Source organism: Hippoglossus stenolepis, chromosome 4 (assembly GCF_022539355.2).
Source record: "Hippoglossus stenolepis isolate QCI-W04-F060 chromosome 4, HSTE1.2, whole genome shotgun sequence".
Lineage (NCBI taxonomy): Eukaryota > Metazoa > Chordata > Actinopteri > Pleuronectiformes > Pleuronectidae > Hippoglossus > Hippoglossus stenolepis.
In genome coordinates, this window is record NC_061486.1 from 20,280,780 (window position 1) to 20,300,871 (window position 20,092).

The window sequence follows — 20,092 nt, forward strand, 5'->3', positions numbered from 1 at the left end:
ACACACACACACACACACACACACACACACACACACACACACAGATATTGTAAGTGCCTGAGACAGCAGCAATGAGGAAGTGAAGGAAACACCTTTCCTGACGCTCTGATCACACGCTACACACCCTAAGCTGGCAGACAGACACAGTACATAGAGGTTTGGGATTGTACGTTACCATGTGGTTGACAGTATCTACTCGACACAGAGGCCCCTGCTCTCATAATTCAGGCTCTGTCACAGAATAATCCATGAGCGCAGCAAGCTGCAGGGAAACACACTGTCAGAAAGCCAACAGATCTTCCCAGTGCCGTTATCACACTCCCTGTTTTGTTTCCTCCCTCCCTCTTTCTTATCCCCTCCCCTCTCCTCTCCCTCTCCCTCTCTCTCTCTCAGCAGGTCTTTCAAGATAGTGATTCCAGTCAGACTTCCTGACATGTCAATGCTGGGCTTCAGGCGGCCAGTGGCGACCGACCGTGGGGCGCCATGCTCCCTCTGGGAAAGAGCGGGTTCATTTACTTTGGGATCTTATTTTAGTTACATCTTGGGTTTAACAGCTGGGTGTGAGGTTTGTTTAGTGAGCTGCTCTCTAAATGTCTGTGGGAACTGATAGTGAGTGCCTCTCCCTTTGATTTGTTTTTAAATGAGTATTATGTACGCAATACTTTGGAATGGGTCAGGGTGTCTGTGGGACTCTGAATCTTCTGTTTGACAGTAAAAGCTGATATGTAAGGTCGACAGCCTGGGACAACATTGTTTTAGGGAAAGACTGAAGAGACTGATCCACAGCAGGTGCACAGTGTCTGATCGGTCTCACTCTAAACTGAACAGAGAGGCAACTGCACCATGTATCCTACGTTTTCCCCACTCTGTTATATAAATATGAAATAATCGGTTAAAGGTTCAGTGTGTAGAATTTAGTGACATCTATTGGTGAAATTGCATGTTGCAGCTGAATAGCCCTCACCTCACCCTCCCCTTTCAAACATGAAAGAGAACATGTCGCAGCCTGTCATAAAAACATGGCGGCCTCCGTAGAGAGGAACTGCTCCCGATGGAAATATGAAGTATTAAATATAAAATGCCCATTCTAGGGTAAAGAAAACAACAATTCATACAATTGTCTATGGTGCAGAGTGAAGTTCCAGAAACTGTGTGTTCATCCTACCAGGCTGCATTGTATAGTCAATGTTTTTCATAAGATAAAACTGAATTTACTGTATTACTGTTCACGTGTGTGGTTTATATATAAGTTTTAATGATTTAATGAACTGGTGTTTTTTTTTCATAAATTGCAGGTCCGCTTTTTCAGAGGTCCTTTACGCAACCAACACAATCCTCAGACTCAAGTTCACAACTTTTCAGCTGGATATAAAGCATTACCGCAACAAAATGAACATTGTGCTTTTACTTTGAAGACAACTTGCCAAAGAGGTCACAATTCTATGAATGTTCCTGCCAAGATGGAGATGAGAACCAGTGAATGTCTGTGTCCAATATGGTGACCGTTAGCACACTGCCCCACCCCCACTGACTCCTAGAGTGCTGGTCATCTGTTTATTCAATTTGTATTAATGTTGAATGTATCACTTCTCCAAATCGCACCAAAGTTCGCACTGTACTTCCCTGGGCCATTTCCCTTGACCAGTGTGAAGTCGATAAGATGGACGGCCCACACACATGCCCACACACCCACAGAGACTGATGTGAAATTAGAAGGTAGATGTTTCGAGTTAGGAAATACATTATTATACATTGCTGCGGATATACACACTCAATATAAAGCAGCCCGAGATAAATATATTTGATCATTTGTTTTTTTCATATAGTTTATTAAGCAAGGCTTTATTATTCTTTTTGAGTTAAGTTCAGCGAGAGATGTTCAGGGTGGCAGCGACATAAACGTAATAGTTCTTGTTCATTTGCTTGAATATTTGATTTAAATTATTTATAGTTTTTTAGAACAGGTGGCCATTGATTTTCTGGCAATCGACTAATTGATTATTTAAGTAATTGTTGCAATGAAGCAAACAATATTATCTTTTTCATCTTAAACCATTTAAAGCCATCCTGGCAATGAGAAACATTTATACAAACCAATCGCTTTTCTGGCTCCTCAGTGACTTTCCATTTCTACAGCTGCTGACTGTAACCTACTGTTATTGCCAGGATGAATTCCTTCATACAAGGGGTATGAGGAAAGGACTCAGAATGATGCTGTGTATGAATGGTTGTGTCTATTAGATTGTGTCCATGGGTTTTTCACTGCTTTAGTGAGATCAAAAAAGGGGAACTTGTATCTCAAAGCAGTAAAACTAAGAAATATGACAAGTAAGATTTTCCATTTCTTCCTATTGTAGTGAAACAAGGTGCTGAGTCAGCACAGAGATAGGGATGAGTTGCTGAGATATATGGAAACTTTTTGGATGCATAAGCTTCAGAGGAGACTCAAATAGTGAAGTTTCTTTCGTCCTTTCTTGAACACATGCACACAAGTTGAGGGTTAGGTTTGCTGCTTTTATTTCGTTTAAACATAGATTTGAGCACTGATTCTTCTGTATTATCATATGAATTTGGGCTGCAACATACAATAACTTGTTTGATGAAACAATGAAAAGTGCCCCTACAGATTTTCCACAAGCCAGAGGTGACATTATCAGATTTCTTGTTTTGTTTGGATTACCATTAAAACACACTGTGCAGCACCTGACACACAATTTCCCTCATGTAGTTCATCAAAACACTGCATGATCTTATTACATGCCATTATGCAGAGGAACAGCCTCCAGCCACCATCATAACCGTCAATCACACGTTATTATGACCTTCTGATGTCATGTTAATATTGTGGGAACATGTCTGATCCCAGCTCCGTCCCTTAGGGCATTGCTCACCTCTCCCACAGTAATGCACGACAGGAAGGCACATGCAAACCACGGATATGCAAATATGAATTTTATGAAAATAAAAATCAACACCCAATTGACTGCTTTCTTATCTCCTGAATCCTTATTCATATTGTACAGAAGAGGTAGAAAGAGAAAACTGGGTAATAATAATTTGAAAGTTCAGAACATACACATACAAATGACCCTGCTTCTGACCTCTAGAGGCAACAAAGTCCATTACACCTTACAAATCTAAAGGGTTTAGACAACAGCATACTGCTTACACACTCGTTGCTCCCTGACAAATGTTTTAATAGCTTAGATAGAAGAAGATAGAAGCTAGAAAAGAGGTTGTGCTCGCAAACATTTTCCTCATTTTCAATAAATTTCCTGATAAGTTGACGTTGACTAAAAGACTTCCATCACAGGGTCCCCACACAAGCAATGCAAATACGAAACGTACCCACACGATGCATTTAACTGAGCTGAAAAGTCACACACATTTATAGCTGCTAACAAATAGAGCCTACGCAGATGTGGTCAACGAAAGCTGACAGCACCCTGTGTCACCTATTATAATCTTCTTCTGCTCAGTGACCAAACATTCCTGCAGCCTGACTCAGGGTGAAGCGCGCGCCACAGTCCACAGCATAACCACTCGTATGGGTCAGGGCTGCAGAGTGTGCAGGCTCCAACCTGAACCAGTGAAACTAACACCAGTGACACATGAACAATACCGTGGTTCATTTTATTCATCAACTGAGCACAAATTAGGAAAGGTTATATTACAGTGTTGACATGACAAACCAGCTTTACTAGAAACGGGGAACTGCATTCTGTTGAGTTGAGGAGTTGTTGTGCGAAAACACGGCAGCAGAGCAGCAGCAACTGCGTCAGTGGTCTACAGAGATCTTCAGACATTATACTGAGTATATTGATTGTATCACATGTTTTGGCAGCGTTCAGAGCCCAAAACACACAGTTTTAAGCGTAAAACATAAGAAAATATGACTTGAAGTGGAAAAACACACTGTGAGTTTTTTCTTATAGTTGAATTCATGAAAAATAATTTGCACCTTTGCCCAGCTCTTGGTCTGGTACGAGCACTAACTTACGGTGGCTAATATTAGTAGGAGCAAATGGTAGCTTTCAATGCTATGTGACTAACATGACTACTGTGCGTAGGGCCCAGCACACAATCACTGTAGGTAAACTAATCAAATGGAAGATGTAAGACTTACAGCATGAAAATACGCTTTGGGTCGCATTCATTTGCTTGTAGCGTAAAGTAAAGCATGAGGCAGCGTGTGGACAGCTGGATTGTTTCAAACAGAAGCATATCGGTTCTGTCAGACATGACAACTGAAGCCATAATTAAATATTAAACTTAACCCTTTAAACCAAGTGTCCATTTCAATGGACGGCATTGGACACGACAGTAACTTCCTGTCGGTACGTTACGAGACAGACCAGCGTGGCCGGGGCTAGCTGGTTAGCATGCTAACTTAGAAGTGAAGTAACATTGGTGTTGCTTTGCACAGCTGAAGGCAGGAGGTTAAAGTGGGTGAAGTTTGATGCTGACCTCAACATTTCTGCTAGATAGGTGCGTAAACAGCTGATACCAACGGTTAACAGAAGCAAGAACTTCACATACAGCGACTCTAAGCTCCATTTGGTTCAAATATGAGCCAATACATGATTGGTGGACCGGTTTTGTGGGGCCAAGGACAATTCTACGCTAATACTTTATCTGAATATTAGCATTTTATGTTACTTTGTACGTAGCATAAAATGCTAACATGCACTCCTGCTATATTCTACAGCATTTACTATCCGATGCCTTGACAATAATTCAGTTAATACAGATTTTACATACAACAGATTCAGTGATTTTGTAAATTATGACACACTATTATCAATTTAACCACATAACAGTATATAATGTAGTTATTATTTGTTCCACCTCTACCAAATCCAACATTAAAATGCGGCTTATACACAAACACATTAATGATGATCCAATATAGAGTGTAACACTGTAAAAAGGACTGCCTTTTATTTAAGATACAAGTATGACCTTAAGATCTTTTCTAATAATCAAGTGTTTTTTGTGGGAAACACTTATACAAAAATACCTGAAAACTTCTTTCACCAACAATTAAGAAAAAAAATGTTTGGAGAACATATAGTAAATGGCTAAATCTTTAAATGTTTTCTTACAAACAGTTTCCTCCTTTCATCTATTTAATCATTTGGACAACCGCACATTAAGAATCATTACTAAACGTGTTGGATTTAGCCAGAGGGAAGATTTCACTCTGTCTGTTGTCCTTGGCCAGATGTTCCATAGGCAGCGGCACTAAAACAACCTGCATGCAACTGAGTATGAGATCGTAGAACACGACTAACTCTCAAAGTTGAATTTAAGGTTTACTTGTGGTCCTACCTCAGTGTCCTACATGTGATCCTGTGAGGTTTGGTAAAGTCCAGCTGCTCCCATGAGGGCTGACGGTCAGCCTGAGTGTCTCCTGCACTCTGCTGCTCTGTGCCTCTGAGCCCACCTGTTGCTTCCTCCTCAACACTGTGTCAGGGAAAAAAACTGAGTCACCCTGAGGCACAGCTCCAACCCTCCCTCCAGGGTTTGTGTGCACTATTGTTTACAAGGAGCTATCAAGTCTACCGAGCTCTGTGTGGATCACACAACATTAGTGTGTGTGTGTGTCTGTGTGTGTGTGTGTGTGTGTTGGTATGTGCAAAGGCTGGTTTGGGTGTGTATAAATAGCACACTGGGGAGGGACAGAGGATTGCAGTGCAGCTGACTCAACACATTCTAGTTTGGGTGAGTGCTCATCACGCAGAGCAGTCGGGCTGGTGCTTTTCAAAACATTGCAGGACTTTGTCCAACCAACGCACTGCAGCGCATAATCACCAGACCTCGTTACAACAGGGAAAGAATTCACTGAATTTGAACTTATCCAAGGTGGTGATCAACAAGCTGTGTGATGTGTTTTCAGTACAAGATGGCACCAAGATTTAAAAAGGTCAATACTACTGGTTAACAGCGACTGTAGAACTGGAGCAAGGGTTATATTAACACTGTAAAATACTGTCAACGATGTCAGACTGTATACTACTAGATGGAAGTTATGAGTGGGCAGCAGTGACACATCTGGATGAATAAAATCAAGTCTTAAAAGGGTTTTCTTTGTTACGATCATGTTATAATGACATGGCTGTCAACCTGACCGTGTGAAACAGTGGGGGACAAGTAAAGCTGCTATGATTAGTCCATTAACTGGTTGGTCAATTGAAAAAACTGCTTTGCAACTTCTTTAATAATAAATGAATTACTTTAGTCATTATTCAAGCAGAAATGCCAAATATTCTTCGGCTCAAGCTTCATAAACATGAGCAAGAATCTTCCTTTATTGCCATACATAATGTGAGTGTCTTCATGGTTTGTCAGACAAAACAAGCAGACTGAAGACTTTCAAACTGAAGGCATCATTTCACAGTATTTTGTAATAATTTATAGTCTGAACGATTCATCAAATAAATCAATAATAATAATCAACAGATTAAGTGAAAATGAAAATAACAGCTAGATGCAGCATGAGCCCAATTTTCTTACTTCCAGTCCCTGTACGCTTAGATGCTAGATGTTCCCATGTTTTTACCTGCACGCTTAATGCTAAATAAAAAATAGTACACACTAGAGAGAACCCTTTCAGATGCCGGCAGCTCTTACACAACAGATGACATCTGAACTTCTTTGTTCAGACAAAAAGTCAAAGAAATGCCAACTATGTTTTCAGACATTCTCTTTTAAGTTTTCTGAGTCAGACAATGAAAACGTTTGAGCTGCCATGCAACTATATAGACTACTATTGAGCTAGGGCCGGTGATCAGATTTTATAGTGTGCTGTGCATTCTGCTAAATGATCTTTATGTAAATCATCCTTTCTCTGCGTACATTGTTGTCTTTCTTAGTTCTCAGCATATGTGTTCAACATTTCCTGTGCCTGTTCTAAACCTGTTCTGAATGTTGTGTTCTCTTGTCCTGTGTTGATGCTCTGGAGCTACTTCAGAATTAGTCCTTGTTAGTGAGTCCTCCTCAAACAGTTCTACAATATACTATCACTTTTTATTGTTTGTGTGCTGGACGTTGTGTATATATTTTTGATATTGTAATTTGTTGGCATACAGCCATGGTATAAATAGCATAATACTCTCCAAGTATTGTATATTGTATAACTTAGGGAATTATTTGGTATTATCCCATACTTATTGTACAGTATATTTGTACATAGATTGGGTTCAAACCATTTTCACTGGCTGGTAGTAGGATTTAGGGCATTTGATACACAAATTATCATGTAAATAGTAAAGTAGAATCATTTACCAGTCTGTTGTTAATGTTTCAGTTATCTGTGTGGATATAACGTTGGCATCAGTCAGGGAAGAGGTAACTGGAACCAGGACCACACAAATTCAAAAATCTGATGATGGGGGGGGGAAACAAAAAGATGGGACTGCTGATCTATCCCAAGGAAGAATATTCTAAAACTACAAATTGTTAGAATAAAGATAAAAAGTATCTGATCTATCCAGTTCAAGCTACTTTGATTTTATTGTATTTTCTTTCAGAGGGTTGACATTCCCCAGCCTGTGATATGACAGATGAAGCTTATCACACTGATGAACTTTTACATGAAAATGAAGCCTCATCATTTAGCTGGAGTTTTCATTACCTCTACAACTGGGGCACTTTAATGTTACATCAGATCAAGTTACTGCAGCGCCGGTTTGTATTTTCGTCAAACCTCGTCTATATCATGAATGAGTCCAAAAATGAAGGCCTGTAAAAATATTTCTGTTCAAATCCCATGTTTTCATATTTTTCAACCTTTGATATTGTTTCATTTTGTATCTGGAATGCAATGTTCAATATCTAGACACTTATTGCTCCTGGCCTTGTCAAACAATAGAAGACAAACATGTTTCCAAATGCCATTAAAATGATTTTCCATTTGAGCACTAGAATTGGAAAAAGTGAAAAATTCCTAAAAGAGAGAGACATTGAGGGTATGATAAACCAAGTTTTGTGCACCCATATATCAATTATTATTTGTATTCTTTAAATCAAAGCTTTTTATTAAAGGGGACATAGCATGCAAATTCCACTTTGTTAGTGCTTCTAGACGTTAATGTGGGTATCTGGCATGTCTACCAACCCAAAAACTCTGGGAAAAAAACACTTGTGCGTTTTGTTATGGTTCCTCTAAGTCAGAAACGTCATGCTTGAGTGACTCGATTGAGCTTCCTGGGTTTTGTGTCGTAACAAGGCACTGGAAGTCTCCCTACATGGCCCTGGACATTAAAAATCAAGATACATTTTGATAGAACCTCTGGTATGAGGAGTAGTAAGTGTTTTCCTAAATGGCCCCGTTAAGATCCAGTGGAAGTATCTAAATGTGTTTCCACATGTTTTTTTGCAGTGAGCAGGTTATAACGCTATATATGGACAATGCAGTGACGTTCATGTTGAAACGTGTTCACACAGTGAAGTCATCAGCATCTGTCCTCACATGTTATAAAGAAAACACCAAGCAAGTACCCTGTTCAGCTCTGCTGTTCAGCTTATAATACATTGCACCAAATGTCATTTTGAGCATGTAATTGCTACAATCATTTTCAATAAAGTGATTTGAATATTTTATTGAATATATCCACTCTAATCAGTGTTTGAGGAGCTGTGACACACAGAGGTAGATATAATAAGGGAATAGAATTGATGAACTCTCAGACTTCGACATCAGTGCACTTATTCCAGTCAGTTAAATTAAGGTGTCACCTCTGACTCTCCTCAAACTTTCAATACATCAGAACTTTTTCCACCTCGCATTCCAGTCACACAACCTGCATTTATCTGACCCCTGTTAACAGGCTCTCCTCTCAGGTCTTGCACTCTTCAGATTTTAGTTTCTACAACTTGCAGCTGCTAGAATACTTACAGGAGCAATACAACTGTAGTAATTGTGTTGTCCCAGGTTCATCCATTAGAGAGTACAGACTGCTACACTCATCACCTACAAGCCTCTCCATGGGTAAACACCTTTCAATGAATGTACAGAGCTTCTACTCCACTGCTCCCTCAAAACATAGATTCATATTGAGCACTAGGAGACACACAGTACCTGTATAAACTGGGGTGAGAGGTCAGCGGTGAGGAGCCAGGTCTCCAGTCTCAGGTATCGAGTCAGAGCTTCAGGTCTCTCCCGTTCTGGTACCCTCTGCTTCCACAGCAGCTGTGTCCACATGTACTCGGTCAGCTTCACCTGTAGGGGACGCCATCACACCACACACTTCTTACTGAGGCGTAGTGGAAGGTTCATCAACCAACAGGTATTTTGACAGACACATCTTTTTATTATTGTTACATACTAAACATATTCTCCAACATTGCATGTAGTACATATTTATCTGTGTTTTTTTTTTTTAAAGAAAACTTAAACGCTTTAAAACATGTCATTTTATTAATTTGTCTATGTCTTTTTAAGTCCCCCTAATTCCTCAGGTCTTAATCTATGACACTGGTCAAGTTAAATTAGTCAAGTAATTAAGCTGAGCTTTTCGTTTCATCAACTATAAATGGGACAAAGTGATTGTTTGTCAAGCCTGAGAAATGACACTTGATTCAGTTTGAGGAAATGCCCCTGATGGTCCAGACCAGACGTCTGCTGTTAAACCTTCAAACAAACTGTGACGATAAGTGTGAAACTACATTAAGAGCTTGTTTTAAACTTCATAGACTTACACTGCTTATAAGATTATGAATGGACCATCACTTTAAACTTAGCTAGAATTATATGCAATTGATATGCAATTATATGCAAGCTAAAGAGCTCTTTCAGCGCCCTCCATTTTTGACATGTAGAGTGCCTATACTATGTGGATACAAACTGCAAATGTCCCATCTTGTGGAAAAACTGTGATGGAAAGTAGCCTGCCTGCAACCAAATTATCGGTCCCTTGTGTTTGAGTGGCCTGATGTACAGCCCCATGGATGAAAACTGGAGGGTGTTAGTTTGCACTGAACAACAACTGGACCCATACGACAGTGATGAGCCGGCACTTCTTCAGCGTGTATCGCTGTCGGGATCTCGCTCGGCTCGGTTACATGATGACTGCAACTACATTACATGTGCCACAGGGTTCACATGTTGCATAGAGTGTAAACAGCATCACATTTCTGATACAGCTACGGTCAGGTCTCCTTCTCTCATCCACCGACACAATGACTGGGTAAGTACGGGTTGGGATAGCTGATTAAATACACACAGATAAGCGGGTATCACACTCACACACACACACACACACACACACACACACACACACACACACACACACACACACACACACACACACACACACACACACACACACACACACACACACACACACACACACACACACACACACACACACACCTGCTTTTCAGTGGGTAATCTCATCTCTCATGTCTATAGTGTTTGATCCCGAGACAAAAGCAGAGATATTGTTGGATAGCATGTTGCCTCACAGTCAGAAGGTTCCTGGTTTGGCCGGGGTCTGTCTGTGTGGAGTTTGCATGTTCTCCCCGTGTCTGTGTGGGTTTTCTCCAAGTACTCTTGCTTCCTCCCACAGTCCGAAGACATTCAAATTGGGTTTAGGTTGATTGGAGACTCTAAATTGACCATGGGTGTGAATTTGAATGGTTGAATGTCTCTATATGTTGGCCCTGTGATACACTGGCGACCTGTCCACTGTGCTCTCATTCACTTTCAGCTGGGATTATTTTGGCTGAAGCAACAGCCCAAACGTTGGACAAGAGATATTCCATTTATTATCACATAGGACAAAGAAATGCAGCAAATCTCCCAAATTACAAAGATCAAACGATGAAATATTCGGCGACAGCGCTGTCAAATGGCAGATGGCAAATTATTTTCTTTTCCACTTCAAAGCCAAATTTTGTGCCAATCCATCTAATAAATGTGGACATACTGTTTTTTCACATGATACAAGCAAATTGGGGGATCAGAAAATGACGGTACAAGGGCCAGCTTCTCTGCAAAATAATTTCTAAAGATTAAAAGAGTAAAAACAAAAGCGACTTGAAAAAAGGTCAGAAAAAAAATTACAGAGGAAAGAGGGGAGGGGGTGAGAGAAGACAACAGCAGGCAGTTGGGGAAACCACACGGGGCTTTCCTAACTGTCATGAACACTTTGCATACACTGCCAATGTTTCTGATTCATTAAGGGAAAGAGCAGAATCTTAGTCAGTGATTGCACAGAGCTGCATCAGAACACAGAGTTGGGAACTCAGCAAGCAAAGACGCATAAAGCTGCACCATAGGTGTGGAAATGTCTTGATTCTGCGATGCATCGCGATGCAGGCGTGGACGACTCTGCACTGATGCAGAGACAGAACATAATCGATTCATGTTTTTTCGGCCACGTTCATTGTTTTAGTGATGTCCTGCCGCTGCATAATTACAACTAGCGCTGCTTCAGGATCAGACAGACACTCATTAAAGGTCCGGTCTGTGTCAGAGTCTCTGTCGGAGTCTGTTTCCTCCTCACTCCCACTGACCTGCGCTCACTTTACACGTTAACAAGAAACACCATCACTGATCACACGTACAGGACTGATGTTTACTTAGTGTTTGTTTGAGTCGCTGTAGAGTTTATGAGACACATGTTTAAACACAACTTAACTACAGCATTGGTCGGTAACAAACCACAGCCAACTTCACCAGATCATTTTGATAATTAGATTTTTTGTATTGCAGCACATTGGACTGAGACACAGACACATGAGGTGCTGATCTCTGTCACAACAAATGTTTCATTTTGAGAAGTTGTGAACTTGGACCTGAAGATTGTGTTGATTGATTAAGAGACTTTGAAATAGCCAACATGCAATGTATGAAAAAATAACAGCAGTTCAGTAAATCTTATCAAACTTATATATAAACCACACACATGAAGGTTTCCTTTCATGAAAAGCATTGACTTTAAAATCTTCATTACAGATAAACCAGGTAGGATGAACACAAGGTTTTCTAACTTCAATCTGCACCATAGACTGTTAATAATAAAAATAAAAAAGCTCTGCAAACAACGTCCATATACATACATACATACATACATACATACATACATACATACATACATACATACATACATACATACATACATACATACATACATACATACATACATACATACATACATACATACATACATACATACACTCAAAAGAAAACAGGGAAATAAAAAGGATAATTTTTAAACCTCTAAACCACACATGAATGGTACACACATCCATTTCACCACGTACATTAACATACTTCTCGTCTTCTCCTCCCACTCTCTCACGTCATCCAATGTTTTTGCCAAACAAGACATGCTCAGAATGCGTGGGAGGGAACCACAGCTAGATTCTGTCTCTCGCCACAGATGTACCCAACAACACATCTGTGCTCCTCTAAACCCCCGAGAGAGTAGGCAGCTACGGCCACTCCTCAGCCACACTCACACACAAGCACGCACACAAGCACAGACACACACATGCCCGTCTCTCTATAGTTGTGAGGACACTCATTAAAATGAAGCATTCTCAGCCCCTTATCCTAACCTTAACCATCACAACTAAATGCCTAACCCTAACCTAATTGTAACCTGACCCCTCTTAACCCTAGTCTTAACACTCAATCAGCCCTTTGAAAAAGTGAGGACCGGCCAAAAAGTCCTCACTTTCCAAAAATGTCCTCACTTTGTAGGGTCTATAACTAAAATGGTCCTCACAAATGTATGAGTACAGGAACACACACAGATCTATGATGTTACTGCTACGAGACCTTTTGGACAACATAAAATCTGAAAACCACTCTGATACTCACACACAGGTTTATGCAGCTATCCTTATTAGGACATCCATTTATTGTGACAACCTAACCAAAACCTTAACCATGACCAATCCATGCTTAACCCTGACCTTAACCTAACTACAATTCACATCTGACTCATATAACTTAACCAGGACCTCAGACGTTAGGACTGGGCTTAAGTCCCCATGTAGTCTACTGGTCAGTGTTTATGCTGGAAAATGTCCTAAAGAGCTAACAAAAACCAGAACACACACAATCAGATTGAAAATCTGTCAAAAAGGAAAACCTGCCAATCTGACAGATCTATGATGTCACTGCTACAAGACATAAAAACTGAAAACACAATCACCACTCTGATTCTCACTGAACCAAACAAACCAGACCAATCCTGTGGGAGGGTTCAAACAGTGTGTGAACTTCAGAAAAGAGCAGAATGATTCATCTTACTGCTTAGCAACTTAACAATGACAAGAATCATGGAAAATATATGACGTGTATTTGGTCACTGTCTATAAACAGTGATGAGTGTCACTTACACAGCTTGTCATTCTGATAAGGCTAGAAGTTCTTGGGCCTGCCAGAGCATGTCCCCTATAAAATCTTATAGTCCTAAACCATTTTCCCATTTATGTGATGGTGATTATGTATTAATCAGAGAGTTGTTCCAGGTGGACTGCTGGCAAACAAAGTGCACGTCTGTGAGGGCCGAGTCTGAGGTTTGCATCCAGGTTCCTGTCTGGTTATGGCAACACCAGCACTTTGGTTAAGCTTAAGATTGTGTTTGCAGTTCAACGCATTTAAAATGCTGCTTCACACATTGTGTTTCAAGTCACTACAAACTTGTATTAAACCCAGTTCCATTCTTTCACCAAGGTTAACCAAGTACTGTGAGAGGATACACACAACCATCAAAAGTTGTAGTCGCAAATCAATAGATAAGTTTTAACTGATCTGGTGTAGGAGCTTAAACTGGTTTGATTATATGTGAATCGGCTGAGGCGACATTCATCAATCTGAAAAACTAGCCTACATCAGCAGCCTGTGTCGACAGCGTCACGCTGCTAAATCCAGGTGTGTTTGGGCTGCTGCACAGAGGTGGACGACTCTGCATCGATGTAGTGACTGAACATTATTGACTCATGTTTTTCCGCTATTTCCAAAACTCTACAGTGCTCTATAAAACACTTGACTGGACCATGAAACATTCATCAAACAGCAGCAAAACCCATAGCCTGCCTGCCCCTGACCCAATACCAGTTTGCATGCCATCCCTCAGCTCTTTTTCTCCAGTGACTCTACCTGAACTCAATGATATGGTGAAAAAACATGAAGCCATCTACTTGCCCGTGTTTCCCACCAGACTACTGAAGGAGACTTTGCTTACTCTTGCTCCTGTCATTCTAGCAATTATAAACAGCTCCTTGACCCCTCCACTCTCCATAATAACAGACCTGTTTCAAAACTCTCTTTCTTATCAGGTTCACATCAATATAGAAAGAACTGTGAGAGAGACACAACATGTTTTAAAACACATAGTAACCAAAGTACAAGTGTGAAAAATAAATTTGACACTGGGCTACGATACGTTTCCTGGGCAGCTGTGTTTCATTTAAATTTGAGTCCATGCATAGAAGAGTTAGATTGAGGTGGGTTTTTTTAAGCTTAGCTTGAAATACACAAACATCTATAAGATCAATATAAAAGGCTTGTGTTTTGCCAAGTTAGCAAGCAACTAGAAAATGTTGAATCACCTTGTAGACTGTACACTGTGGATAACCCAGGAACTAATTTCCACTGTGACAAGAAACCCTTTATGACTGCACACCAAGTCAAGAACTCTCTCCAGGATGTAGGTGATCGCACATGGTATCTTGTCAACAATCAAGACTTCATGAGATTCACCTCAGGTTTCACCACAAGATGTGAACTGTCATAAACAGAAAGGCCCGGCTGCGGGTTCACATCAACACACAAATAGAAACTGGTAGAGTTCTGGAACACAGTTCTATGGACAACTGAGCATTAGCTCATGACCCAAAGCCAACACTTCCTCTGTCATGGTGCTGGTTCTGCTAGGACTCAAACATGTATGGCTGCCAGTGGATATGGTAAACTTGCATTGACATTTTTTTCTACTGACAAATATATAAGAATGAATGAAAGATGTCCAGGAGCACTCTGTGAGCCAAGATTTAGCCAAATGCATCAAGTCATTGGATAATAATCTATCATTCAGTAGGACAATCAATCTCATCATATGGCTGAAAGCTTGTCAAGGTAAGAAGGGGGAATAATATTCCTTACAATCACCAGATCTCCAACTGACTGACCTACATTTTATTTGGTGAAGACCAAACTGAAGTCAGGGACCCATTAGCAAGCAAGAGCTGAAGAAGGCTGCAGTGACGCTGCGAGGACACATCACCAGGGGAGATACAAAGTACTGATGTCTATTGGTCAAAGACATGTGACAGTCTACTTGTGTTAACAGGACTTGACCTCCCACATAGTTAGTTACTTCCACCAATGAGGTCATGTTTTCCCCCCTGTCCATTTCTTTGTTGGTTGGTTTGTAAGCACGATGATACAAAAGCAGCTGAAGGGATTCCTACAAAACGCGGTTGAAAGATGCGGTTTAACATTGCGAGAAACATTTTTGGTTTTTTTCACCGTGAACTATTCATAGATCTTGATGGAGTCAAACACACACATTAGGGAACTGATAGTGAGAAATTTGGTGCAGCTTGCTTGAATTTAAGGAAACTGTTGGGCCTTAGTGAAGATATGTGCTGTGAGCCATTCCGGTTTGTGACTGGGCTTTTTCTGCTGTGTCAAAATGTGCTCTGTAAAAAGGCCTATAGATTTGTACACATTTCAGTATCATCTGAAAGATACATCTAATTTTTTACTCAACTGAACTCATTTCAAATATTCAATGAATCCTAACCATTGTAAGGGTTACCAGCACCACATGGAATCTTACTTGAATAACAACGATCCAAAAATCTAACTTATATCATAGTTTGAGCAAACAGTACAGTGAAAATTCCTAACAAGGTCACAGAATGTGATGGGTGTGAGAGGTGCTGGTGTTGTACCAGTAACGTGCGTCACTCCTGCTGGCTGTGCTGGTTGGTTGTGGTGCACCTGGTCCTGTGAGACTGATGTCCACCAGCTCCTGGATGAGTTGGCACTGACGCGGAGCCTCCTCTGCTGCTCCCGGCTCAGCGGTGCTGTGGACCGGCCTGTGTCTGTCTCCTCCGGCCGCTCGTCTCTCCGCTCCTCCACGGCGGCGCCACAAACTGCCGCGCACCAGCGCTTCCTCTGAAACCACGCATGGTCTGTCTGCCTGAGCTTGTTTCCGTGTTTCTGCCTCCATCGTCAAGATGCTACTTCACTAAGCCACCGGACATAACAAGGCCCCAGCACAAGTTTCCTGTTGTGACCTTCACATTAAAATAAGACATTGGTAAAGGAAGTCGGTTTATTTATACAGCACAGTTTATTTAAAAGGACACCTCGAAAGAAAGAAGGAAAGACAAGAATAAAGAAAGAAACAAAGAAAGATCAATCAAATTTTATTTGTATAGCCCATATTCACGAATCACAAATAACTCAACATCTTCTGTCTTAACCCTCAACAAGAATAAGGACAAACATAATCATCTTCCATTAAGAACAATAGAGAGAAAGTAAAAACAATAGAATTCTGAATGTATTCTCTACAATCTAGATGGGTAGATGTACTTTATTGATCCCAAATTGGGAAATTATTGAAATATCTGACTTTTATTCCCGGAAGTTTACGGTCAGACTTTTTGAATAATATCTAACTTCTGAGATTTAGGTCAGAATTCCATTTAATTTTCCAAAACATTTTTTCACATGGCCCTAATCATCTAGCCTATTCCAGATCCATGATCTCGGGGGGGCTGTTTCAGCTTGGGGGCCCTGCTTTGCCCACCTTGCTGCAACGCCCCTGCTGAATATTTTAGACCCAACACAAAGAGGAGATGTTCACAGAGGACTGATAAATGATACAGATAGAGAATTATTATAAAAAGGCTCAACTGACCTGACAGATTACTTTAAATTACTTTGTTGCTGAGTTACTTTCAGATGCATTACTTTGCATTGCATGCCGTTTTCCAGCGTGTTTTTCAACTGACAAAGAAAAGGCTTTTGTTGATATAAAATTGTGTCATTAAACAACAGGAACTTGTCTTATAGAAAAGCTTTTCCGGGTTCCAGTGGAAGGTTCGCCTTGTCTTGGAGATAAATTAGAGTACACTGCCATCTGCTGTCAGAGTTCTGTCAGTGAAGAACCAGATGAAGAAGCAGTGAACCAGCAGTTAAACCCTCACACTGCTGAAGTGCCCATGAGCTGTACAGTAAAGATCTGATGTCAGCCATCTGCTGTGGTGGGGCCGAGCCTGACTTCCTGAATGCAGTGCTTCATGCTGTTATCTTCAGTCTGTTACCTTGTACCTGATGATGCACTTTGCCAAGTGAAGTGGGGCAGAAAGCACAGACAGTGGGTGTTGGAGGTATGATGTCATAGTGCTACTGGGTGGATGAAGTGTCACATGGTACAAAAGAAACTTCGTAAGAGGTTTGTGCAGTTCAGCAACTTAGGACGCTTCACACAATAAGAGCACGATAGCTGCTTTGAACTTGTTTAAAAGGGTGAGAGACTTCTGTTTTCAGAGAAGGTACAGATACAACATTTAGAGACATTTCCAGAAAATGCTGTTCAACGGTTCAATGAATCAATAAATATCGAAGTTAATGACAAATATTGATGAGTAGGGTTTTGTATTCCCAACTGTATTTTCATTAGTTTGAGATAATTTGACGGAACACAACTTTATTCAGGAGTGTGGAGAATGTGAATAGAATATGAACTACAATGATTAAAACTGTTTTCCTACCACAAGATGGGGTCAAAACATAAAGGGATATTACACAGTGTTAACTGAAAAAATCCCACATTGACACTCAGTGACAGTCTAAAAGATTATCTTTATAAAATATATTGACTCAGGACATTTATTATACATTATGTTAGAAAATAAGTTAAAATAAGAGGCAGTTTGATCAGAGGCCGCAGGGAGAAAAATACTGACCCATGAATCACTGACATGTGGATGAGAGCACACTGAACCCTGTGAAAGTGCCCTGGATGTTTGTAGCAAAATAATGATAATAACTTTATACCTGTGTAAATGATCTGGTGAGCTCTGTAACATGAAGGATATATTTCAGTGTGGAAAAGGAGGCTTATAGTTATTTTTAATGTAGCTCGATAGATAGATAGATAGATAGATAGATAGATAGATAGATAGATAGATAGATAGATAGATAGATAGATAGATAGATGACCAAACTACTGACTAAACTAAATGTGGAATCACTCTCTTTCCAAACAGAGAGTTGGACACTTTCAACACCAACCTGTTTAGACATGAATCTTTATCTGTGGTGGTTTTCCCCACTGTTCTTAAAGGAGAAGTCCCATCATTCCACTTTACACGTTTGCACGTTAGCTGAATAGGTCCAGTTTATTCAGGCTACTTCAACATGATAGCAGTGTTTTCTCTTCTAAATGAATCATATTTATATTAGTTATGGTTATCAGCTTAATCCTGATAAACACCTGGTGACGTGTTTGCTCGGCAATTTGTTCTAGATACTTCTGTTAGATAGTGTTTTGCTGCAGCCTGTAGGCTATTCTGCATGGTATGCACACACACACACACACACACACACACACACACACACACACACACACACACACACACACACACACACACACACACACATACAATTGCACACAAACACATTTTCTGTCTTTGTTGTTGTGAGGAAATGCCCTAACCCCACACACACAACACAAAAAGAGCATACAACAGTTGACTATAAAATGACTAATTGTGTTAGTCAGAGACAGAACTAACTTCGGCGTTTGTCACGAGGTTAAAGCCTTATGACCTTTTGATGAACAACACTTTTCTCTGGTTATTTAATTCCATCAGACAGTCATGTGTTTGGTGACATTGGGATGAGCCTGATAAAGTGGCTGTTCTTGCCAGGGAGGAAGCAGAACTCTGGCATTGTTAAGGATTCTGTGTGCAGCCTGACACGTAATACATTCCCCCGCTGCAGCAGAGGGTTTCACTTCCATACCTCAGATGCCCTCTGATCCATTTGGAAAAAATAAATGGTTTGCCACATGTTAAATGTTGATATTTCTGAAATTTTTTGCTTAAAAAAATGATTAAGGGACTAAGACCAAACAAAATAACTGGAATCAACAGTAAATGAAGGACTGAAGCCTGCGGTTTTTTTCTGCCTGCTGACTGCCCCACCATTCTGTCCTCGAGAGCCCATAACACAGCAATTACTCACTTCCTGTGTTTGTTACAAAATTGTCTTCACTGAGTTTCAGGTCCTCATTGAACCACATGATGATGATACAGCAATAAGGTATATCAGAAAAGAAACCAGATCATTTTGTGTGTGGTACCAACTTTGAGCAAAGTGCAGTGAAACACGACAATATATCTCAATATTATTATAGTGTTGTGATGAAACACAAGAAGTAGAGTGGTGACATGTTAGTCTGTTGTGAGTTAGGAAATGAACTTGAATTGAAAATGAATTTCATAAACACACACACACATTGAGAGGGCACAGACAGATAATGAGACCAGGGAGTCTCTGGGCACAGACACGTATGTAGCACATTAAATACTTATTAATATTTTTTTTGAAAATGAAACTTTTTTATTCACACTGGACATGAAAATATGTATATGTAAAAATCATATGAATAAATATTAGAATCCCATTCTTAATATGTAACTGAAATTAATTTCCTGTTTGACTGCCACAGCCTACATACTGTGTCTGTAAACCACATGTTTGGTTTTCATATTCAATCTAACTGAATTGATTGACATATTAATTTGATTTGATAAAGAAACCCTCCTATCTCTGCATTGTCAGAATACCATTAGTTCTATGTCAACATAGACGGATCATTTTCTTCCATAGAGACAATCAAATGGCCTCATTTGTTACAGTATAAATCAGTTTTATTCTCGATCAAACTAAGCCAGACAGCAGACGATTACACAAAGGTCTCAGACTTTCAATAACAACCCAGAATAGCTTCTCTACTGAATATTTGAATGAGCCCCAAAACAAAGGTCACTGGTTGGAAAGAGGACACGAACATCAGTTTCCTCCATTATGCTCCATCCACACCAC

General features: G+C 40.2%; 1 protein-coding gene across 5 annotated transcripts in view; it reads right to left on the reverse strand.

Annotated features, from left to right (window-relative positions):
* The window catches only part of LOC118106071 (kinase suppressor of Ras 1), a 36,743-nt gene extending 20,551 nt beyond the window's left edge, over positions 1-16,192 (reverse strand). For 2 of the 5 annotated variants that reach the window (XM_035154229.2, XM_047339568.1), the window contains exons 1-2: positions 15,919-16,192; positions 9,083-9,223 (exon numbers count right to left, since the gene is read on the reverse strand). In XM_035154229.2, the coding sequence (XP_035010120.1) occupies positions 9,083-9,205 (123 nt within the window). In that variant the 5' untranslated portion in view covers positions 9,206-9,223; positions 15,919-16,192. Of the gene's footprint in view, positions 1-175; positions 324-5,331; positions 5,629-9,082; positions 9,224-15,918 lie in introns of those variants that run through there. The other 3 variants (XM_035154232.2, XM_035154231.2, XM_035154230.2) reach the window with 3 other exon arrangements.
* Between the last annotated feature and the right edge of the window lie 3,900 nt (positions 16,193-20,092).